The 25,019-nt window shown below is 41.1% G+C and overlaps 1 protein-coding gene across 1 annotated transcript in view; it reads right to left on the bottom strand.

Moving 5' to 3' along the window:
- RYK (receptor like tyrosine kinase) overlaps positions 1 to 24,243 on the bottom strand; it is a 102,546-nt gene extending 78,303 nt beyond the window's left edge. Inside the window, exon 1 of the mRNA XM_058552871.1 lies at positions 23,893 to 24,243. Coding sequence (XP_058408854.1) covers positions 23,893 to 24,127 — 235 coding nt within the window. The 5' untranslated portion in view covers positions 24,128 to 24,243. The remainder of the gene's footprint in view (positions 1 to 23,892) is intronic.
- Positions 24,244 to 25,019: the final 776 nt, after the last annotated feature.

The following is a 25,019-nucleotide window of genomic DNA, read 5'->3' as shown; positions in this document are numbered from 1 at the left end:
AACTGTTATATCTCAATAGCTAGTAGTTCTTCAGCTCCTTCCCTTTACTGTTACAACAGCTATTCTCTGGGCTCATAACATATCTAGTGTCCATAATGCTCGCTTCTCCCATTCTATTGTACCAATCATTTCCTCATTTTCTTCTTAGCCTCAACCCCAATCACTTCAATTACTTTCTTACCAGTACCCTCAACTTTCTCCCACCAGCCTATGTCAGACATGCATACCCCACCCTGAAAGCAACCAATCTTGAACTGACTTGACTTCCCTACTCCATCTTCTCTGGTGCTATAACTGAATGCTGCATAATCCTGATGAAACCATTCCCACAAACGAGTCACTACAAAACCTTGACTTCTATCCTCAACAAATAAATTAATATTCATAAGCTGCTGACAGTTGAGTCCTGTGATCCATATCTACAAACACTTAATGGCCACCAAAATAAATTGAAAATTTGAAATTCACTACCCTAAATTGAGGTATTCAAATTGAAATACAATCGTTAAACAGAGTTGCTATTTTTTGTCTACAGATTTTGAAAACATTGTTTTGAAATAGACACTCTTTATTAACTAAGGTAGTTATTCCTAGTTCGAATTTTTTCAAAGAAACCATTAAAACGAGATTCAAATTTCCTCCTATCAAATTAGCAAATACAGTCTGTTCTGTCATAAAATCAGGTTCCTGTAACACCAATTAGCTCATAAGTGGTTAGTAAATAAAATAACAATGCGAGTATAAGATAGACATTGTGTCAGTTCACATTTGAATCTTCCCAGGTGAGGGAAACCGGAATAGCAGGTAAAGAATTATAAGTTTCAGTGGGGAAGGAAAAGACCCTCACTCAGCTCACCTACTGCCAGGTAGGAGCCCTCTCAGCCCTATTTTAAGAAAACTAAAAATGAGCACCTGCCAGGGCTCCCCCCTCAGAGGAACGCCACCAGCTTTTGCATGGTTCCTGGATCAAAGCAAGCTGTACTTCTCTGCGCCACCTCTACGGCAGCCCCACTGGCTTAGAAAGCTACTCTCTTCTGCACTATCTCAAGGCCGCGCAAGCCAGAGATTTCCATCCTAGTATATTTTAATATCTTTAACTCTCCTCTGAGGCAGCCTCAGCCACGCTAAGTGGTTTGGCTGGGCTGTCCAAGTTATCTCATAAGGTACCAATTATGCTTTTGTTAGTACTTGGCTTGAAAATTGCAGAGGTCTTGAGTGGTTTGCCCTTAACCTTATTCTTCCCGTAAGTCCTGTTATTTTTAGTGAATAGGCAATCTTGAAGGGTTTTTTTTTTAGGAATGTATTTGATGTTGTAACAGAAATGCTTATGTTCTTTAAATATAATACTGAATGTTAGGCAGGGTACGGCAAGCAAGCAATTTGTGAATATATACCAAAATTTTATAAATATTAATACTCTGACTCAGTAACTCCACTTCTAAAAATCCATCATAAGAAAACCAAATATAGATAAATTTTTATGTATAAAGATATTAATCAAAATAATATTTAAAACTGAAGAAACAATATAAACGATATTGTTTATAGCACAGTGATTAATAAACCATAGCACGGTAATTAATAAACCATAATACATCCATAACAGTTCCTCTGTCTTTGGAGAAGGAGAGAGGAGGTACCCTGAGCCATTATACCCCTTCAATCAAATCTCTCTCTCTTCATCTATGTGACATATTGAGCTTCCCCTTTGAAGACAGGTTTTAATGACCAAAAACACTAAAAAAATTATGACGCCATGAACAGGAGTGTTACAAATAAATTTTAATGAATTGGGTTTTGCTTAGAATGTAACATTAAAGGAAAATAAGCAAGATACAAACTATATACAGCAAATTTTAACAATGTCTGGCACCTAGAATAGTTTGTGCATATAACAGGTGTTCAATAAATGTCCGCTGAATTAAAGTTAAATGTATACATATACATATGCTGTGTGTGTGCTCCATTTCTCAAAAAAGAAAGGAAATACCAAAAAATATTAACAGTGGTGGATTATAGGTTATTTTTTATTGCATGCTTTTATTCTTTTTCTTCTCCTAAACTCTCTTTGAAAGTTGTTAAACTGGAAAAAAAAAAATAATTAGCAAAAATATGTTTAAAGAAATACGCATACAGCTGCAGCAAATCACTAAACAAAAATCCAATTACCGCCTAAAATAATCCATAAAGGCCAGTAACAGCTAGAGAGAAAGCCCTCAAACAATAAAATGCAATTAAAAAAAAAAATCACATTGGTAAAGGCAACATCTTTGATATACCAAGATTAACACTAGTAATGATAAATTACTAATGACTAAAACACCTTCCTCCAATTTTCCCTTAAAATACTCAGATATACCTAAAGGGGAAATTTGGCAAAGCGCTATGAACTGAAAAGAACACAAAGCTCAGGAAGAAGGCTGCATGCAACACTGACAACGGAGCTGAACTGAGAAAAAAATCCTCGGACGACCCACGCTCACCACCTGAATGAGATAGCGTGGGAGACCTGAAGACGACAGGGAACACAACAACACTACCGTTTTCAGGGAAACAGGAAGCAGGCAGAAATTCTATTCTCAGACAAATTCTCATCATAGGCAAAGACAATGGATTCTCAGAAGGCCTCAGAAAAGATACCAACTACATATTCTTCCCCCAAAAAGTTAGTCCAAAACATACTGAGAGATTCATAAGAGTTTTATTTTTAACAGGAGATAAAGAATCACTTTATACTGAGAAGAGGTACACTTCATGATGAAAGTATAGTAATCATGAATCTTTACAGCTCTAAATCAAAATGTAGAACCCAAAAAAATCTCAAAATATTAGAAATATGAAGGGAACCCATTCTAAGCACAATCATCCCAAAATATTAGAAACATGAAGAGAATCCAATGTAAGTATAATCATGGTACAAAACTACCAGCCTATGACTGATATTAGTACGTAGAGGATACAACTTTTTTGGAGGGGAGCGAGCAAGATTAGCCCTGAGCTAACATCCATTACCAATCCTCCTTTTTTTTTTTTTGTGAGGAGATCAGCCCTGTGCTAACATCTGCCAATTCTCCTCTTTTTTTTTTTTTTTTTAGCTGAGGAAGACTGGCCCTGGGCTAACATCTGTGCCCATCTTCCTCCACTTTATATGGGATGCTGCCACAGCATGGCTTGCCAAGCAGTGCGTCGGTGCGCACCCAGGAACCGAACTGGCAAACCCCGGGATGCCGCAGAGGAGCGCACACACTCAACCACTTGCACCACCGCACCGGCTCACCAATCCTCCTCTTTTTGCTGAGGAAGATTGGCCCTGGGCTAACATCCATGCCCATCTTCCTCTACTTGATATGTGGGACGCCTGCCACAGCATGGCTGGATAAGCGGTGCGTAGGTCTGCGCCCGGGATCTGAACCTGCAAACCCTGGGCCACCTGAGGTGGAGCATGTGAACTTAACCACTGCCACCTGGCTGGCCCCGAGGATATAACTTTTTTATACAGAACCATAATTAATATGGCTGAGTGGATACATAGACACAAGATAGTACTCTACAGGAAATTTACTTCTTTCAAAGCATCCATAAGAGATTTACAAGAAGTGATCAGCTACAAGGAAAAGCGCAATCAGTTTCTGTAAGTGGAAAATGTATAGGCCACGTTCTGACCACACGGCAATGGGAGGGAGGCAGGAAGGGAGGGAAAACTTAAACATCATAGATTTTGAAGTACTATCTATCTCAAAGATAGATAATTATTTTCTTAACCATTACATAAGATTTCAACTACGTAAAGAAAACTGAGAAAATGGAAAAAGACTGGAAAGACATTTACCAAAGAAACCAATGTATGGTAAAATAATGTATATTTTTCTTCTTCTTTATGGTCTTGTACATTTTCCAAATAGCCTATAATAAGAATGTTTTTACTCTGATAATCAGGAAATAAATTTAATAAAACAAAAAGAATTTTAAACAAATTGATTTTTAGAAAAAGATGAAATCTGTAGAAAATATCACACTTTATTTCCGAATGAATCTTTTTCTTTTCTTCCCCACCATACACTCAAAAAAAAATTTTTTTTTTTTTGGTGAGGAAGATCAGCCCTGAGCTAACATCCATGCTAATCCTCCTCTTTTTGGTGAGGAAGACTGGCTCTAAGCTGACATCTATTGCCAATCCTCCTCCTTTTTTTCTCCAAAGCCCCAGTAGATAGTTGTACGTCATAGCTGCACATCCTTCTAGTTGCTGTATGTGGGACGCCGCCTCAGCACGGCTGGAGAAGCGGTGCGTCGGTGCGCACCCGGGATCCAAACCCAGGCTGCCAGTAGCGAAGCACGCGCACTTGACCGCTAAGCCACAGGGCCACCCCAAAAAGGTTTTTTTTTAAAAAAAAGAGAAAAGTAAAAGACAAATGAAGACAGCATCTAGATAATCTACTCCCTTTTTCCTTTTTTTTCTGTTTTCCTTCTTTTAGATTACGTGGGTAGGCAAAATCTAACCACAGGGGCCCTTAAAAATCAGAAATTTTTCTGGCTGCTTTCAGAGTGGGAGGTAGACAGGACTACAGAAAAATGGTCAGAGAAATGTTAACATTGCTGGCTTTGAAGATAGAGGCAGGAGACCAGAAACCTCTAGAAAGTGGAAGAGGTAAGGAAATGAATTTTTCTCCAGAGGCTCTAGAAAGAAACACAGCCCTGCCCACACCTTGATTTTAGCCCAGGGAGACGCACTTGGGACTTCTGACCTCCAGAACTATAAGACAACAAATCTGTGTTGTTTCAGTTTGTGATAATTTATTACAGAAGCAGTAGGAAACTAATATATGAGCTACTCGAATGTTTTAACATCAGACAGAGCTAGTTTGTACCCGTCTCTTAACTTCTTCTTCCTCTGAATGGCCCTGGCTATTCCTGTTTACTTTTCCATATGAGCTTTAGAATCAGCTTTTCTGGTCCCCTTCTCCCTCTCAAAGAACCTTTTTCTCCCAAAAAAACCTGCTGGTGTTTTGAAATGGAATTTTATTGAATTTATATATTAACTTGAAGGAAATGCTGTCTTTATGATTTTGCATCTTCTCACCCAAAACCATGGTGTGCCTTTTTTTCCAAAAGTTCAGGTCTTTTTTTGCTTTCTCTCTCAATAGAATTATAAACATCTCATTATGTAGATCTTACCACTTTTCTTTTTAAGATTATTTCTGGATATTTTCTCTTTTTATTTGTTATTTGTGATCTTTCCTTCAAATACATCTTCCTATGATTTTTGTTTGCACGTATGAAGGCTAATGATTTTTATATTAATTTTGTATGCACATTCACCTTATGAATTACTGTTTTTTGGTTGATTCTTTTTTTCCCTTCAGGTAAATAACCAAAACTTTTTCTCCTGGGAACAGAGGTAGACTATATATCCCAACCTCATTGCAGTTAGTTCTGGCCATGTTGCCAAGTTCTCTCCAACGGACTGTAAGCAAAAGTGATGTGTGACTTTCATGCTTCGCCTATATTAATTTCAACAATTCTCAACAATTTCTCCAAACTCTGCCACCTTCTGGTTGGCTGGATGCAGACAATGATGAGGTCTTAGGGGACTGCAGAGCCAAAAAGATGATAGGAGTCTGGGTCTTTTAGTCATGGTGTAGAATAGCACATCAACATCCTATGCTATTACATGACTTATAAATAACCTTTACTGTAATACAGCCATTATCATTTGGGTACACTTGTTATAACAGTTTAGCCTACCCTAACTACTAAACCTTATATTTCTATTTTGTTGAGCAGTTTTGTTTCCGTCAACAAGAGGCGTTGAATTATAAGAAATTCCTTTTGAGCATATACAATCAAATTATTTTTTCCTTTATTGTATTAATAAGGTAGTTTTTATTGATATCCTTTCTAATATGAAACTCTACTTGCATTTCTGCAACCTTACTCCTTTCTGATTTCTACTAATTCTTAGTGTTTCAAATATGACAATAGCAATTAAATGCAGTCTCAAAGCAGGGGTAGTAGATGGCAGGGGTTATCATTGTCTGGGAGTGGTGTGGTAGGCTGCACAGAGGTGACGCGGGCAGTGAAGAATGGTGAGAGAGGCAGTGAGGGAAATAATTTATTTAGTAATACTTTACTGAACCAGTTCTGCAGCAAGCCAGCAATAGTGTAACTCTTTAGGAGATCAGGACACAGAGCCTTGGTTCCAGTAGAAGGGAATGACTGAGGAGGGAGGTTGCGGTGCCATGGTCAGAACAAGGAAGTTCCAAGAGCTGAGAAGACCAAGTCTAAAGCGGCCATTTCAGTGAGCACCTTATTTGGAAAAGAGGCCTGGGAACTGGGAAACCAGCAATGTCAAAGGAGTAACAGCTGAGAAAAAATCAGGGTAGGTCCTAATATCCTTTGGGAGTCAGGGGATAATTCACTGAAGATCGTCTTGTAAAGGTAAGGTGACTCTAACAACTCTAATGGGTCAAAGATCATATAAGTAAATATCATTGACATCAAAAGAGAGGAGGATGCTGAGTCACTGTCCTAGGGCAAAACAATCAGGGTAGGAAAGAAAGGATATAATGCATGATAAAAGCTGGTCCCTTAATAAATAATCGAAAAAGGAAACTGAGAAAATAATTCCATTTACAAGAGCATCCAAAAGAATAAAATACCTAACAATAAAATTAAACAACGAGGTGAAAGGCTTGTACACTGAAACTATAAAACACTGCTGAAAGAAAGTAAAGACCTAAATAAACGGAAGGACATCTCGTGTTCATGGACTGGAAGACTTACTATTGTTAAGGCAGCAATACTACCCAAATGGATCTACAGATTCAGTGCAATCCCTATCAAAATTCTAACCAATTTTTTTGCAGAAATGGAAAAGCAGATTCTCAAATTAATATGGAATTGTAAGTGGCCCCCAACAGCCAAAACAATTTTGAAAAAGAAGAACATAGTTGAAGGATACACACTTCTGGATTTCAAAACTCACCACAAAGCTACAGAAACCAAAACAGTGTGGTACTGGCATAACAAGAGACATGCAGACAAATGGAATAGAATTCAGAGTCCAAAAATTAACCTATATATTTCCAGCCAACTGATTTTTGACGAGGGTGCCAAGACCATTTAATGTGGAAAGAATAGACTCTTCAATAAACGGTGCTGGGACAACTAGATACCCACAAGCAAAGCTAAAAAATGAAATTAGTCCCCTACCTCACACCTTATATAAAAACTAATTCAAGGGGCCAGCCCAGTGGCATAATGGTTAAGTTTGCACACTCCACTTCAGCAGCCCGGGGTTTGCAGGTTTCAATCCTGGGCATGGACCTACGTACCACCCATCAAGCCATGCTGTGGCAGTGTCCCACATATAAAATAGAGGAAGAAGGGCACAGATTTTAGCTCAGGGCCAATCTTCCTAACCAAAAAAAAACCACAAAACTAATTCAAAGCAGATCAACAACCTAAATATAAGACCTAAAACTATAAAACTCTTAGAGGAAAACAGAGAAGTAAATCTTCATGACCTTGGATTGGCAACAGATTCTTAGGTATGGCACTAAAAGCATGAGCAACAGAAGAAAAAAGTTGATAAACTGAATTTCATAAAAATTAAAAAATGTGCATTAAAAGGCAATATCAAGACGGTCAAGACAGTCTATAAAATGGAGGAAAATATTTGCAAATTATATATCTGATAAGAGTCTAGTATGGAGATAATATAAAGAACTCTTACAACTCAACAACAAAAGACAACTCAATTAAAAAATGAGCAAGGGGGCCAACCCCAGTGGCCTAGTGGCTAAGTAAGTTCCGCTCGCTCTGCTTCGGTGGCCCAGGTCCAGTTACCGGGCGCGACCCTACAGCACTCATGTGTCAGTGGCTGTGCTGTGGTGGCAGCTTACATAGAAAAAGAGGAAGATTGGCAGTGGATGTTAGCTCAGGGAGAATCTTCCTCAGTAAAAAAAAAAAAAAAAAAAAAAAAAAAAGGGACTTGAATAGACATTTTTCCAAAGAAGATACACAAATGGCCAACAAATACATAAAAAGATGGTCAACATCATTAGTCATTAGGGAAATGCAAATTAAAACCACAATGAGGTATCACTTCACACCCACTAGGATAGCTTTAATCAAAAAAAAAAATTAAGGGGCCGGCCCAGTGGCAAAAGCGGTTAAGTGCGCGCGCTCTGTTGCGGCGGCCCGGGGTTCACTGGTTCGATCCCTGGCACCGACACACTGCTTGTCAAGCCATGCTGTGGCGGCGTCCCACATAAAGTAGAGGAAGATGGGCATGGATGTTAGCCCAGGGCCAGTCTTCCTCAGCAAAAAGAGGAGGATTGGCAGACGTTAGCTCAGGGCCGATCTTCTTCACAAAAAAAAAAATAAATAAAACCCCAGAAAATAGCAAATACTAGCAAGGATGTGGAGAAACTGGAACTTTTGTACATTGCTGGTGGGAATGCAAAATGATTCAGCCACTATAAAAAAGTTTGGTGGTTCCTCAAAAAGTTAAACACAGAATTACCATATGACCCACAATTCCACTCCCTAGGTATAAATCCAAAATTGAAAACAAGTACTCAGTCAAGCACCTGTACACACATGTTCATAGCAGCATTATTCATAATAGTAAAAATGTGGAAACAGCCCAAATGTCTATCAACAGATGAACAGATAAACAAATTGTGGTATATACACAGAATAGAATATTATTCAGCTATAGAAAGGAATGAAGTATTGATACATGCTACAATGTGGATGAACCTCCAAAACATTACGATAAATAAAAGAAGCCAGACACAAAACGTCTCATACTGTATGATTCCATTTATAGGAAATATCCAGAATAGATAAATCCATACAGATAGAACACAAATTGGTGGTTGTCAGGGCTGGGGGGAGAGGGGGATGAGAAGAAACTGCCTAATGGGTAAGGAATTTTACTCTGGGGCAATGGAAATGTTTTCAAAATAGATAGAGGTGGTAGCTGCACAACATGGTACATAAATGTACTAAACGGCATTGAATTGTTCACTTTAAAATGGTTAATTTTGTTATGTGAATTTCACCTCAACAAATCATTATTTTTAAAAAAGAAAAGAAAAAGAGCTGGCCCCTGCCCCATGAACAGGAAGGGAGTGTAATAAAACGCTTCCAGTGACTGGAAAGGATTATGAGCAAACTATGACAAGAGAAAATCAGGTTTCAGTTAAGCTGAACAGATCAAGAAGCACTATGAAAAGAGTCCGAGGAGACCTCAAAACAGCCCCACAAGATAAAAGTGAAAGGGCCAGCAGAAAAGAAGACAGAGCAGGTGAAGAGGAGTGGGTGGAGGGTGGAAAGGGGCTCAGTCCAAGGGCAGACAGAACAAGAGCGAACAGTCATGGACTAAAGAGGTAGCATTTTGCTATTAGAATGCACAGAATTTTTCTATTCTAACCTAGGATGAGATACATTTTAGTTGTTCAATTACAATAACCAGACTTAAATTTCTCACTGCCAATTCCAGCAAAGTAGGAATATTATTCTCTCGTTAGAAAATATGGGGCCGGCCCTGTGGCTTAGCGGTTAAGTGCGCGCGCTCCGCTGCTGGCGGCCCGGGGTTCGGATCCCGGGTGCGCACCGATGCACCGCTTCTCCGGCCATGCTGAGGCCGTGTCCCACATACAGCAACTAGAAGAATGTGCAGCTATGACATACAACTATCTACTGGGGCTTTGGGGGAAATAAATAAATAAATCTTTAAAAAAAAAAAAAAAGAAAATATGACATTTGATCATATTTTTATTTTTAAACAACCCAAATTCCAAGCTTAAAAACCAAAATTATTCCTGCAAAACTCTCAACATCCATCAAGAAAAATTCATTTTTCCCTAGACAATCTTAAGCTCAAACTTAATTCAAGGCCTGTGCTCTACATGACCTGGCCTGTCTAGCATAAGTTCAAGTAACTCAATAGTTCAAAAAATTTTCCAAATGATTTTAAAAGTTAACTATTGGTTTCCCAAGGCCACAACAATGGTTGATTAGTGCCAATGAGCAAACGATCTCCCTTTATAAAAGGAACCACCTTTACAGGACTTAACAAAACACATTCCAGGGAGTTGTTCACATGTCTGTCTTCCCCACTACCTTGCACGCTTCACAAGCAGGGCTGGGGTCTTAGTATATTTGTAGCTACTCAAATGTTAGTTGCATGAATGTCTGGCTGTTGATAAAAACCAACTACATCAAAGGTGGGTTTTAAGGGAAATAATATTTTAAAGAAAACATCAGAAATCAGTTATGGCAGGAAAATAAAAGTGATGCCATGGAAACAGAACTAAAGCAGAATTTATTAACAATCAATTATCTAACCATCTTCTCCAGGCATCAATTTTCTCAACTATAAAACAAAGGAGCTAAACCAGATGATGTTAATGTCTCTCCTGAGCCACAAAATTCTATTATTCTATGATATCATCCATGGTTTCCAAATGTCGGCCAAAACTCTATTATTCTATGATATCATCCAGTTTCCAAATGCCAGTCAAAACCTAAGTAAAAAATTTATTTAGTCAAGATAATCTTCTAAGTTCTGAGGATAGTGTGGTATACAAAGCCAGAGAAAAGCCAAAATCACTTACTATGTATGAAACCACTAAATACTCTATATTTTAATTGACGCTAAAAAAAATACATGAACATGGAACTCTTATTCCAAATTTTCCTAGTTTATGGAAACTAACAAGCTGAAACAGATAAAGTAACAAGTTGTGCATCAGAATCTAATAAATCTAGCTATAGTCAAATTATATCCAGAAAATTAGCTGAGACCTAATATTTCACTACATCATAAGACAGGGAATTTACAATCGTCAGACTTTAAGAAAAGGGCATCTTTTCTTCATAATTAAAAGAAAAAAATCACATAAATCTTCAATCTCCGCATCTGTTTAAACAATTATCTTATAGATTAACTACAATTTTTCACGTAATCCTCTGCCCATTCAGCATTTACCTCCTATCTTTCTCCTGCAACCTTAAGTGTCTATAAGAGAACCTGGTTGAGAGTGTACACATGTACACACAGAGAGTATAAAAAGAATTAAAGTGAGCTTTTAAGAGAAAGAAGATATGCATGATGTACAACAAAAGACAATGTAAATATGCCCTCACCCTCCGCCCTCTTCCTCCAGGCTGCCTCCTCATCTCCTGCCTAAGACTGGCCTCATCCAAGGAAAGGCAAGCAGGCCCGCCCTCCTGGTCACTGAAAGATGGCTAGGAAGTCAGCTTCACGAAGGGAATCTCCGATCCTCCCAAGGAAAAGCTAGGCATCTGGAGTCACTGAGCACCACTTGGCCACTTCAGGAAGAAAACATGATACATGGTCAAAATCAATAGCTCACTTAAAAACAATCCACTGGAGTTGCTATTAATTGCCAGTGCTTTAACAGACCAGGCTAGGGGGTGCGAAGATCCACTTACTAAGCATCTCTCCTCCTCTATTCTCCAGGGATTACATTTCAGAACATAACTTTCACTCTAATTCTGTGATCCCTGAAAACGGAAGCCCAAAGGTATCCATCACAAATGCTGTGGTCAGGTTTGCCCTTCAAGTACCTATGATGATATCACCTTGGGAGAAGCTGTGTGGAATCAAAGGGAGAGTATGGTCACTTCTGATTTCGAATGGATGACTCAAAATGATGCACTGTCACCTTTCCCATCTGAAAATACTATAGCAGAAGGATAAGAAATTACAAAGAGAGCTGGACAATAAAATATAGGATCAGGGAACAAGATTTCATGTCCAATTAATATATCTGTCATCTAAAAAAGAATCCATAAAAGAATGCCCCCAAAAATGTGATTTGTACCACAACTGCAGAAACGTTAAAGGTGCTTCCCAAATCCTATCCAAGGATAATAAGTAACAGAAATATAACCCATAATTTCCAACACTATAATGTAAAATAGGAAGCAGGCCCTGCCCTAGTGCCAGAAGGGTACTGGTAAAAAAGATACCCTGGAAAATAATTTGTCATTGGTTCTTGCCCTATTTAAAGAAGAAAATGATCTGACCAGCTCATACATGCATTGCAGGTACAGTCCCATAATAGAAATGGAGTAATTTACTCATAGTTTGACATGATCACCATTCAACTTCTTTCAAAGCCAACTTCTAATAGGAGTATGCTATCTCAGTCAGCCATGGAGGCCATTAGTAACTTAGAGTTGGCTGTTATGTCCAGGGGCTCAAAGCACAATGGAGAACTCACAAACATCACTTTTCCCCGCCAGCAACAGGATGCACTACAAAGTGCTAACTTGGAGTTCAGTTCCAAAGCTACCTGAATTCTTTTCTCAGGCAAGTCACTTAGCTCTCTGCTAGAAGTTAGTTCCATGAAGGCAGGGATCTTTATCTGTTTTATTCACCAAAATATGTCCCAATCCCCTAAAATAAAGCCTAGTATACACTCAATAAATAATTGTTCAGTGAGCGAGTGATAAACACTACTACTGAAGGCAATCTATCAACCATGGGATATCGAAATGACCTAACATTCTATGATTTTGGTTTTCATCTAAAAACATGCAAATCCTCCACCACTAACTAAAATAAACTGTTTTGAGGATTATGTAGCATTTTCATATATATTATAGCAACTGTGGTAACAGACATCCTGTTGTATGCTGAAAGCATCTCATGTTATATATGAGGAAATCAACACTCAGAGACATTAATTACTTGCCTACCCACACACAGCAGGAGATGGAATTAAAATTCAAATAGGCAGATTCCAAATCCAATATTGTCCCATGCCACGTTATCTACTATACACCCATATTTGTGTACATGTAAATGCACACATATACAAACCTTAGAACTTTTTTCTTTAAATTGGATTAAATTCTCTTCTTTAACAAATAATTTAAGGAGTTAAACAACTGTAGAAAAGATGCAAACAATCAAAAAGATAATCTTTGGCCATTTCCACTTCTGGACAAGATAGAACAGGATCAGATTAAACCTCTCCTCTGAAATAACCAAAAAACAGACAAATATATGAGAGTCCAGAAAGACAAAGACAGCTAGAGTATGCAGGACAAAGTACCAGAGAGAGAGGGCTGCACAGCAAAAAAACTTCCAAGATATGCAGAGGGCTGTCCTCCAGTATTCAGCTGAACACTGATCAGAGCATGCATGGGGAAGCTACACAGGACAGAGAAAGGATAAAGAGTAACGGTGCCCAGCACTTACATAGGATTTGCAATATCACATTTTCCCACCAGCCAGACTGGAAAACCTCATGATTCACAGGTCACTGGAGAAGTATACAGAAGGGTCTTCACTCAGCGGTAGGGAATAATTAGCCCTACAACGAGCTCTGCTCCTGTCCTAACAGCAAGACCTGAAAGCATCAAACTGTTTCCAAGTAACTTAACTGAGTCCCAGAACAAAACCCAACAATATTTGGAGGGATACAAAAATTCCAGCACGCAGCAGGGTAAAATTCACAATGCCTGCCATCCAGTCAAAAACTACCAGGCATGCAAAAAAGCAAAAGAGAGACACAGAGAGAAAGAGAGATTAATCAATTGAAACCAACCCAGAACTGGCACAGATGTTAGAATAAGCAGACAGGACACTGAAGTAACTATTATAACTGTACTCCACATGGTCAAAAAGTTAGGAAACATAGAAGATATAAAAGACCCAAAGATACAAAAAGACCCAAATTAAATTTCTAGAGATGAAAACTACAATGTATGATATGAAAAAATACAGTGGATAGGATTAACAGCAGGTTAGGCATTTCGGAAGTAAACATTAGAAATTCTATTTCCCAGCTTTTAATTATTAGAAAACGTTTTTGCCAGGTTCTCTCTTGAATATTTCACATCCTTCAACTGCAATATGGACCAATGGTCTGCTGAGAGACTGCTATGTGCCAAGCCAGGAGGTGGCCTTTGAGCAGCGGGGGAAAGAGAGAGTGTGATGGGTACAGTGATACAGATTTGCTGTACAGGGTGTAGAGCTATGAAAGCCAAGACAGGGCACACCTCACCCAGAGACAAGGGTACAAGGGACAGAGACTTGGGAAAATTAGGCAATTTCAAAGAAAATAAGCTATTAAAAACTAATTTATTTAAACTTCCATTCATAAGTGTAAGTTCAGTCCAATTCCCCTTTAGGGTAACAGCTTAGCAAGCAATGGGAAATGATCAAGAGAATGATGACCACAGTAAAGCACAAGACAGTGAATCCAAAAAGTAAGTATGATTCATTCATTTATTCATTCATTGAACTTCTACTGAACATCTACTACATGCCAGGTACTATTTTAGGAGCTGGGGACATAGAGTGGAACAAAATAAAAGGTCTTCACTCAAACAAAATTTACTTTCCTATAGGGGGAGACAGAAACAAGAAAAATATCAAGTGCTTAAAATAAAACACCTGAAAGAATACAGTGGCACTGGAGGTCAATCTTAGGAAGGCAAGGCTCTCTGAGGAAGTGGCATTTAAAGTTGAGATCTAGAAGCCTCCAGCCATGTAAAGATCTGGGAAAAGCTTATGAGGCAGAGCAACCATCTACTGCAGACTCTAGGGTGAGAAAGATCTTGGCATCAGGGGAACTAAACATGTGGTGGGGGGAGGAGGGGACGACGGGGACAACAGGGATAAGAGAGGAAACGGCGAGCAAACAAGAATCTCTATACCAACATTCATTTATAAATCAGGAAGATGTGAACAGCCTAGATACTTGATATTTCTGAATTATTGTTAATTTCTTACTTGTGATAATGGTTATCACAGATTTTTAAAGGGTCTCTAGAGATATATACTAAAATATTTTTCATAAAATTATATGTCTGGGTTTGCTTCAAAATAATCTAAGCAGGGGATGCAGGGAGAGAGGGCAAGGAGTGGACTGGGGAGTGGAGCGGTACAGATGAGACAAAATTGGCACTGAGTTGATAATTGTTGAAGCTGGATAATGGGTACATAAAGGTTTATACCTCCATTATACTATTCTACTTTTGAATGTTTGAAATTTTCCACAATAAATACATTTTTAAAGGCAAACATTTAAAATACAAGGAAGAGGAGGGTATTTATTTATTTATTTATTTATTTATAAATATAAATGCCCCCTTCACAGGGAATGTTTTAGGGCAGTAAAATTTTTCTGTATGATACTATGGTAGATTCTATGCATTTGTCAAAACTCACAGAACTACAACAGAGTGAACCTTAATGTATGGAAACTTTAAAAAATTCACGCAGGAAGTCAGGGACTTCCAGGACGAAATACAGAATGTAATAGATACCCCTTTCCAGAACCAACTTTTGTGGGACTCAGATGTACTCACAAACTTTTATCAGGGGTCCCTGCAAGACCTTCAAAATCTAAGAACTCCTGGCACAGTATGCAAAATTTAAGACGTGGGTTTCTGTGCCTTTGTCTAGGGAAAGGCCCTAACGGTTTCACAAAAAAAAGGTTGAGAACCACTGACATTTCTTTTGCCAGCAAATTTCTGACTAAAAACTGAACTGCTATTGCTCTTAAACCTAATGATAATATCTTACTGCCGTCATTTGGCTTCCCGACAAGGACACTAGTACACGGCCATTACCACAAGCAAATAATAAATACCACCACAGAATTTTACAACTCTGAAAGAAAGTTGTGACAGGTACGAAAAAAAAGGAAAGGCGGCAAATTATGTCTAAATTTCCTTTACAATATCATCTTTTTACAATACTGTATTTCTTTTAATCTAAAGTATACCAATATTTTTTGTGCCACTAAGAAAGAAAAAAAGCTATCAGTTAACTGATGACTCACCATTGATTGTAAAATGGTTCCAATTTCAGAGATGTTCAAATGTGGAAAAACTGTACACCTTATAATCAATGAAACATGGCATTCAAAAAGCTCATTAGCTGAGCCCCATCTCAATCTCCTAAACAAATTGCTCAGGGTAGGTCTAGGAGTCTGTATTTTGTTTAAGCTCCTCAGATGATTCTGGTTAGATAAAGACTAAGTAAACTGTCTTCAAGGGCAGCACAGTAGAGAGCATGCATCTTGAAGTCACATAGCCCCAGACATCTCTGTGACCTCCAGCAAATTCTGTAACTTTCCAGAGCCTCAGCTTTATCTATAAAAAAAAGTCAATGCCACCTACTTCCCATGGTTGACAAAAGAGAACACATGAAGTACTTGGCACACAACAAGAGGTATACCAAAACACACATTTATACAAGAAAACATTTATTTATGAACAAAAATGGGACCTATGAAACTACTTTTCAGAAATATTCTACCACTCAGCACTGTCACTTGCTGGGCACAGTAAAAAGAATTATTCAGTAAGCGTTTATTACGTAACTCAGCAATACACATGCATTTGTTTTGGCATATCACATTTTAAGAGGTCCTACACAAAGGAAAGCTGTTTAATAACATTTTGATTAGAAAATATTGTACTTGATTTATATCAACAAGGATAACACAAAAAAGCATACTTTTAAGTGTGATATAATTTCAGAGTAGCTAATGGTTCTGTTTCATGTCCAAGTTTTTGTTTTGTTTTGTTTTAGTATGTACAGCTGGCAAGTTTTTTCAGAACACTGGCATAATGGCATTAAAACCCCAAAAGTAATGCTGTGGAACTTCTCAATTCAGGCTGCTCAGAAAAAATACCCACATGTTTCATTTGTTTCTAAAGTGATCCTTAAAATCCAAACAGTATTTTAGGCAGCACCTTCAGAACCAACTAGTTAACTCAAGATGTGACTCACAGAGGACAGGTTTAGCCTTAATTGAATAGATTCCTCCCACATGTGTAACATAAAGAAGGGGAAAAAAAAAACTCAAAACCCACAATTGCACAACGTCTTAGCCTTGCTCTCCCAGTGAAAAACACATGGATTTAAATTAATGCTGTGTCAATGCCACCAACCCCACCCAAACACCCAGGGTTAAGAGTTTGCTGCAGGGTGCTAACCTACCTCCACCAGCACCCTACCTCCTCAGAGTCTGCAGTAGCAGGTTAACACCAGACATACCAGCTAGAGGACACCCTCCCCGCCCTCCCCACCAAGCACTTGGCCTGAGGTTTAAGAGGAAAGAGAGGTGCTGGGAGGAGAGGAACACATGGCTCATCTCATTTTTCTTTTCCTCAACCACTTCCCAAAAGGAAAGAGTCCTTTTCTGCAGTTCAGATTTTGCTGCCCAAATCTGAAACCCTGATTCCTCTGTGACGGCTCCTTTTTCTTTAACCCTCAGGTCTCCTCCACTAAGTCTTCTCCAAACTCCCTGTAAATTCCTCACAAACCCATCCCACCCCTTCAATTGCCCTAGTTGATCCCTCTTATCACCAGAGGCTGACTCTGTCCCATTTCTCAGATCCAGCTTTTCAGTCTCCAAGCCACCCTTTTCATTGGGGCCAAAGTTATCTTTTCTATATAACCTAGTCCCAATTGCACTCTCCTTTCCTAAATTCTTCAACAGCTCCTTGTTATCAAAAGATAAAATTCAAATTCCTAATCCAATCTCAACCTACCCCCCAGCTTTATATTCTGCCACTCCTCCCCAGCTTTGCCAATTTTTATCATCTTAGCCACATGAGATTTTTCCTGTTCCTTGATTTCAAACACATCTGCTTCCATACCTCTATGGCTTTGTTCCCCGCTATTTTCTCTGCCTGGCATGAACTGCTCCTCTTTTTTGCCTATCAAATTCATCCTTTAAGATGAGGCTCAAATGCCTCCTTTCCTGGAACACCTTCCCTAAACTCTCTAGGCCTGTCTCCCCTCTCCCTTTTTAGAGTCAAAAGTAATCATTCCTAGAATAACTTACTTATATCAATCAGCAATATAATTCTTATCTCAGTGCTACAGTCATAGATATAACAGTCTTTATGAAATTCTGAGTTCCTCAAGAAAAGAAATTTAATGATTTCCAATCACCATTTTCTACCACAATATATGGTACTTGGTTGGGCTTCAAAATTTTTTACTGGACTGATCTGGGGGGCAGTTATCTCAGCTAGTGTTGACCTGATTTTAAATAAGATGTGAACAATGCTTAACTCTTCCAGAGTGTATTTATTTTAACAGAGAGGCAAGCTATCCAGACTGAATTTCTAATTGTGGGAGGAGGATTCTACTCTCAGAAGTCCTCCTGAGCCCTACAGATTCCCTATCACCACCACCACTGCTGCCATGACCAGGTAACACAATATCCCCCACACACACACCAGCAGTTTATCCCCAAACCCCTGATAGTGCCCTAGCCACACACCTCACTTTCACAAGCGCTGGACTTCCAGAACACCTGGCACTTATCAGAATTATCAATTAGAGAACATGGGAGGATGCAGATAATAATCAAAACCACAAACAAGCACATGTAGCAGCAGGCCTGCAGATTCTGCTCCTTGAGTATTTTGGTTAATCACAGCTCCTCCAGAGCTGACAAAGATGCAGTATGGATTCCAGACTCAGGCAGGACTGAGTCAAGACCTGGCCCTCTACTCACTGCCCTTAGGACCCCGAATCAGAGTCATCATCAGTAAATGGGGAAACGGTTGCCTATAATGCAGCTTGTTAAGAAGCGTAAGTGAGAGCAATGAGGCGGGGACTGGGGACACAGGGATGCCACACAGAGAGCTCCTGAGGCTTCTGGAGTCTCTGAAAAAACGTACTTCCATCAGGACTGCATGCCCTACTACCAAGGAACTCGGCTGGTTACACACCTCCTCCCAGTCTGTTTCCTCCTCTATAAAATGAAAACAGCAATACATACCCCACACAGGGATTATCTTTGTGCCTGACACAAGCAAGATTGCCATATGTCAGCAGCACTCTAAAAAGTGTCAACTACTAATACAACCACCACTACTACCTTTCTTAATATTGTTATTACAAAAAACTGCAACACCTCACCCACTTTTCAACAGTCAAAGGCCAATCCTAACTCCCATTTACACACTATGGAATGACCACTCGCCTTTATGCTCACATCCTCCCCAAACTCCTCTAAAATGGTAGTAATGAAACCACAAAGACAAACAGAAAGGGAAAGATGACAATAACACATCATACATTTCAACAAACTTCTGCAAGATGGGAAGCTGTTGAAGGAGTGGTTACCGCCCCTCAGGACCTCTGAAGGGTTCAGCCCTGGAGGCCCCAAGGGCCACCAAAGAGGCCAGCCTGAAGCTCAGGCCTGACAAAGGGGGAACCTCTGAAGGGTGTATTCAAAGCACTTGGGCCCCCACATCCAGCATGAAACCCCAAGTTTTTTCTGAAGAAACTGAAGCACAGGGGCAGGAGAACTGTAAACAGGAGAAGTCAAAGTCTACAGTCTGAAGGGTGGCACCCTCCGTCCCTCCCCAACCAGATCACCCAAACACAGGCAGCGGTGTATCACCAAGCACACCAGACGCAGGAGACTGGAGGTGTCTTCTCTGCAGACACTGACCAGCCCCAAGGAAGATGAGAAGGTGCTGATATGTGGGGTAGACTCCCAAGGGAAAGTCCACCTGCACTCCAAGGGAGGTCACTAGAGCACCAGCAGACACATGCCCTCTCTCCCCAATCAACTTTTCAGCATCGCGCTCCTAATTATAGACAGCCAAGGATCACCAGATATTTGCAATCTAAACAAACATAAAAAGAATCTTGAAATGAATGGGTACACTGGAGGAAGGGGAAGAAATATTAAAAACATATTCAACATACAGAAAAAATTAAAAACAACATACATACCTCAAAGATAAGCGAAGATAATATATCCATAAGATAAGAATAAAATGGAAACAAAATGAAATGGAAACAGAAAACAAAAAGAGCTTCTAAATTTTAAAAACATCATCATTAAAATTTTAAAAATAAAAGCTTGGAAGACAAAATTGAGAAATTCTCCCCCTCTTCGCTCTTTCCTCCTCTAAATACAAAGATACAAATAAGAGGCAACATAGGAAAATCTGCAGACCAATTCCAGGAGATTCAATAACCAAACCAGTATCTCAGAAAGAAAAAACAAAAAATGAAGGGTAGGAAATTATCAAAGAAGTAGCAGACATTTTTGAAAACTGAAGGATATGAATCTCTAGATTGAAAGGGCCCACTAAGTCAAGACGGACGGACAGAAGAACAGACCCACACAAAAGCTTATAAAATTTTAGAATGCCAGAGAAAAACACCCTGAGCTTCCAAAAAACATAGAAAAAAGGGAATCAGAATGGCTTTGGATTTTTCAACAGAAACCCTTAGAGCCAGAAAACACTGTGAAAATGCCATCAAAATTATTTTAAAAATTTTATTTTCAACCTAATATTCTAAATTCAGCCAAATCATCTATAAAGCATGAGAACAGAAGAGACACCTTCAGACATGCAAGGCCTCCAATAATTTACCTCCCAAGCACCCTTCTTAGGAAGCTACTGAGGATACACTTCAGCAAAATGAAGCAAACCAGAAAAAGGGAGATAGGCGATCAGGAAACAGAGGCTCCAAGACAGGAGAGAAGGGTACAGAAGTAGCAGGAAAAACAATCCTGCTGTCCAGACTGGAACAAGAGAATGCGAGGCTCCGGAGCGTGAAGTCTCTAAGAGGAAACCAAGTGGAACTGATAGATGATTTGATATGTTACCTGGAAAAAAAAAATCAAAAGGCATTTTACATATTTCTTGGAGTATCTGAGGGAATGTAGTGCCACTGTTGTTGTTAGTGCCTCGAGTCCATTCCAACTCCTAGATACCCTGTGTACAGCGAGTAGAACCCTGCCTGGTCTTTTTGTGCCATCGTCTCACCTTCTGCACTGTATCAGACAATGCTCTGCCGCTATTCACACGGTTTTCATGGCCAATTTTTTCAGAAGTGGGTGGCCAGGCCCTTCTTCCTAGTCTGTCTTAGTCTGGAAGCTCCACCGAAATCTGCCCACCAAGAAGGACCCTGCTGGTAGCTGAAATACTGGTGGCACAGCTTCAACATCACAGCAACACGGAGCCGCCACAGTATGACAACTGACAGACGGGTGGTGTGGTTCCGTGATCAGGAAACGAACCCGGGTCGCAGCAGTGAGAGCACCAAATCTTAATAACTAGACTACCAAAGCTGGCTTGAATGTAGCCAAAGATACACAGAAAACTAATCAAAAAGCTTAAAAGGCGATTATTTGCTCCAGGAAAAGCAAAAACATATAGGAAAAGAAAACATAATCATGAGTCACTAACTCAGAAGTGAGCAATAAATATATACACAATAATGTAAATACTGGCTGCTGGTACTACAAGAAGCAGCTATGTAACTATATTGGGGAGTTTAGGGGAGAGAAGACAGCAAGTGCTCAGTTATGATATCAGGAAGTCAATGATTTACAAATATGAAAGGAAAAAATAGGAAAAAAAAATAAACAGAACTACTCTGAGACAGTAGCTTCCACTGGAAAGTAGGTCCTGGAGGATAAAAAGGCCAAAGGGAGGAGACTGCTGTTTTTTTATTTTAAACCTTTTAGCACTATTTGGTTTTTCTCAATTATATGCACGTATAAGTGCATGAAACAACAACTTATTCTCACATCAAGGGAAATTAGTTCAATTTATAAAGTTGTCACTATTAACTTCATTTATAAGTTTCTTATTTGGAATTCCAAATTCATTGTCTTAGAAACACTATAAAATGATGGTTAGTTTTCCAAGTCAGCTTTCAGAAGGTGTTTAACCCATAATGATACAAAAATATGGTACAAAATATTATTTCAAGTAGTCTTCGACACCATAAGAGTTTCTGTGGGAAACTGCAGTCTGAGAACTCAGGATGCCTGGTATACATCTCGGCCCTACCCAATTGCTCCTCCCCACCCAGGGGCGGCCAAGGAATACTTTAAAGGTAGAATGTATGAGGTAGATGGGAAGGGATGGAAGGAAAGGACCTGGATCTGGCAGGATGGAGAGTCAAGAGACCCACTGTAACAGGTCAACTCTATTTCTATTAAGGAAAATACTGCTGGAGGTCCCTCTGGCCCCAGAGGTGGACAAGGTTGATCAGTGAGGCAATACTCCCTCCCCTCCTCCCAAGAGCCCACTCCTGGGCATAAACTGGATGCTCAACAATCAGGTCACAAACACATCACTTTAAGTATTAATTAGCAATGATTTCTTTTTCACCATGCCATAATCAAACTTCTACATAAACAATATCTTCAAATCATTCAATAAAACTTTGTGACCTATGTCAACACTGCTTGATTTTTTTTAAATGATTATAAATTGTGTGACCTTGAGCAAATTACTTAAAGCTTCACTTTCCTCATCTCTAAAATGGGAATAATGATATCTAACTCACTGGGTCACAAGAAAAGTAGAGGAAATGATGTACATAAAACACGTAGGAGCAAGTACATGGCAGGCACTCAACCAATGCCACCCCCTGGTTAGGGGACAGGGACAACACCCCCCTCCTCTTGGCTGGTTTCTTACACGTAAACAAAGTCACAAATTATATACATGCTTTTAACCAAAAAAACTTTACAAAACCATGCATAAGACATTAATATTTTTAAAAAATGTGATATGAATTGATTTATAAGCATTATTTTTCCTAAACCTTAGTCTTATGTTCCAAGTATTAACCCAATTTGCAGTTTCAACTCAACTAAACTAAATTCAGCTAATTCCACTGGACTAAAAAGAGGATTAAGAATGGCAGGACATTACAAAAACACAGCATTCTTCTTTGGATAAAGACTACAAACCCATGTATGTACATAACAAGGTCTAAACAGTCTGCTAAAAGCAATTCCACTTGAGTTGAACTCAACAGATCTTAAGAAAGTCTTATAACTTGAAAGAATAAAATAAGATAATGGATGCTTAAGAGAATAATTTTTTCCCCTCACACACTCAGATGCACCACCAACCTGAGCTGAAATAAAAGGATTGCCATAATACACAAAAGAAAGTCCACATCTAGGTATCTGCAACTACCAGAGACTTCCCATTCGGGCCGCTTCTATCAATCATATCTTCCTCTACGGGGTCATTTACAGAATCTACAAAGTCCCAACAGGAGAACATCATTATTTTTCAAACTAATTCCCCAAACGACAAAGCTAATCAGGTAGAACAGAACCACCAACCGACCCAAAGCCACGTTATCCTTTCCCTACAAGGTACGGTATCGGTCCACACTCCAACACATCCAAGAAAAGAACCAAAAAGCTACTGAAGAAGCTAAAAGGTCTGCTTCCTGGAGATTCACTATTTTAAAATATGTTTATTGGTCGCAGGATTTGGAGGCTGCCATGAACATGTAGGGCCCCTATAACCTCTCTCTCTCATTTTTTTAAAAAAGTATGATAACCATCAAGTATGAGCACAGCAGCGTGGCCTCTACTGGGGCATCAAACCCACAGCCAAGGGTTTGCAAGTTGAGTCTAAACAAAACATGAATTTCGAGGTATCCAAAATCCAGGGCCCTGGAGTGACGAGCATAGGAAGGGTCATAGAAACTTGGGGCGGCAGGGAAGAAAAGCTGTAGGAGCGCTTGACTCGAGGGAATAGGGCGAGGGGCCGAGGAGGCTGGAATGGGGTGGATCCCAGGTCTTTCGCGGCGGCCGAGGGTTCCTCGGATCGTTTGGCGGCGGGGCAGCGAGGGCGGGGGGCAGGGGCGCCGGAAGGCTGACCCCGGGCAGGGACCACACCTCCCGGCCAGCACGGCAGGCAGAGGCCGGGGCTCGGGGGCGACCTGGGGCGCTGGGCCGGGATGGGGAGCGCCGGGGACACGGAGGGGACCCGCCCGCGGTCCACGGCGCGCGGACTGGGCCGCCGGCGGTCGGTAGCAGCCGAGGCCCGGCCCGACCTGCCCGCCCGGGCGCAGGCCGCCCCACTCACCGATGAGCCGGCGCACCTCGTCCTCGCTCAGGTAGAGGCTCACGCTGGGCCCCGCGGCCGCAGGCGGCAGTGCCGGGTGCCGCGGGGCCGGGGCGGCGGCGGCGCCGGGCGCGGGCAGCAGCGGCAGCAGCGCGAGCAGCAGCAGCAGCGGCGGCGGCGGCGGCGGGGCCCTCAGGCCGCGGGCCCTCGGGAGGCGGCCCCGGCCCAGCGGCCCCGGCCGCGCCGTCCCGCGCATGGCCACCGCCGCCGCCGAGGAGGAGCGTGGGCCGCCCGCCGCGCCGCCGCCACTCACCCCCGGCCCCGAGCCCCTCACAGCCCCGAGCCGGGGGCGGCCGCCCAGCTCATCGCGCCGCCGGCCCGTGGCAGCCGGCCGCGGCTTCAGACCGCCGGAGCGCGCCGCCGCCGCCCCCTCCTCGGAGTCATCGTCCACTGTCGGGGGCTGGCCGCGGGGGCGCGCCCGTGCACGCCGCCGCCGCCCCGAGAGCGCGCGCGCACGCCCCGCCCCTCCGTGCGGGACCGGGCGGGAGGGGACTACCTAAGTGCCTCCGCCCGCGAGGGGGTCTCAGGTCACCCTCTGAAGGAGCCCATCCCCGGCCCACGTTGTCACCGGCCTGATGTTTGCTTGTCTATTGTCTGCAACGCCCCCCGCCCCCCGGACAGAGAGTCCAGAAAGGCCCGGGCCGCGCCTGCAGCCGAGTGGGCTCCCCAGATCCCGGGAAATGCCTGGATGCGGGCGCTCCTGTTGCAAACGAGAAACATGCTTTTTGTTTTCCGAGAAAATGGAGAAAAATAGAAATCACCTTTTATCCCACCATTGGAGGTCAACATTAACATTTCTGTGTCTGTTCTCATGGATGTATACTCTATACAATTATTCTCCAAGATCTCGCTCAGCAAACTTGAGTCATCTTATTCTTACACACTACAAATTTTTACTTTTTATAATCGTTCTGCGTCCCTATAATCAACCCTCACTTGGGGGTGTTAACCTGTGGTCCATGCCAGGCTTTGAAAGCCCCCCATAATATGAAATTGTGTGTCCTTCGGCGTCTCAGTGTGTGCTGCGTGTGCTTGAGCACACACAGAGAAGTGGTATGTACATCTCATCATTTGTTCTAGGGAGTCCT

The sequence above is a fragment of the Diceros bicornis genome, chromosome 2, assembly GCF_020826845.1.
Source record: "Diceros bicornis minor isolate mBicDic1 chromosome 2, mDicBic1.mat.cur, whole genome shotgun sequence".
Lineage (NCBI taxonomy): Eukaryota > Metazoa > Chordata > Mammalia > Perissodactyla > Rhinocerotidae > Diceros > Diceros bicornis.
The sequence above is the reverse complement of the archived record's forward strand: the minus strand, read 5'-3'. Positions and strand labels throughout refer to the sequence as shown.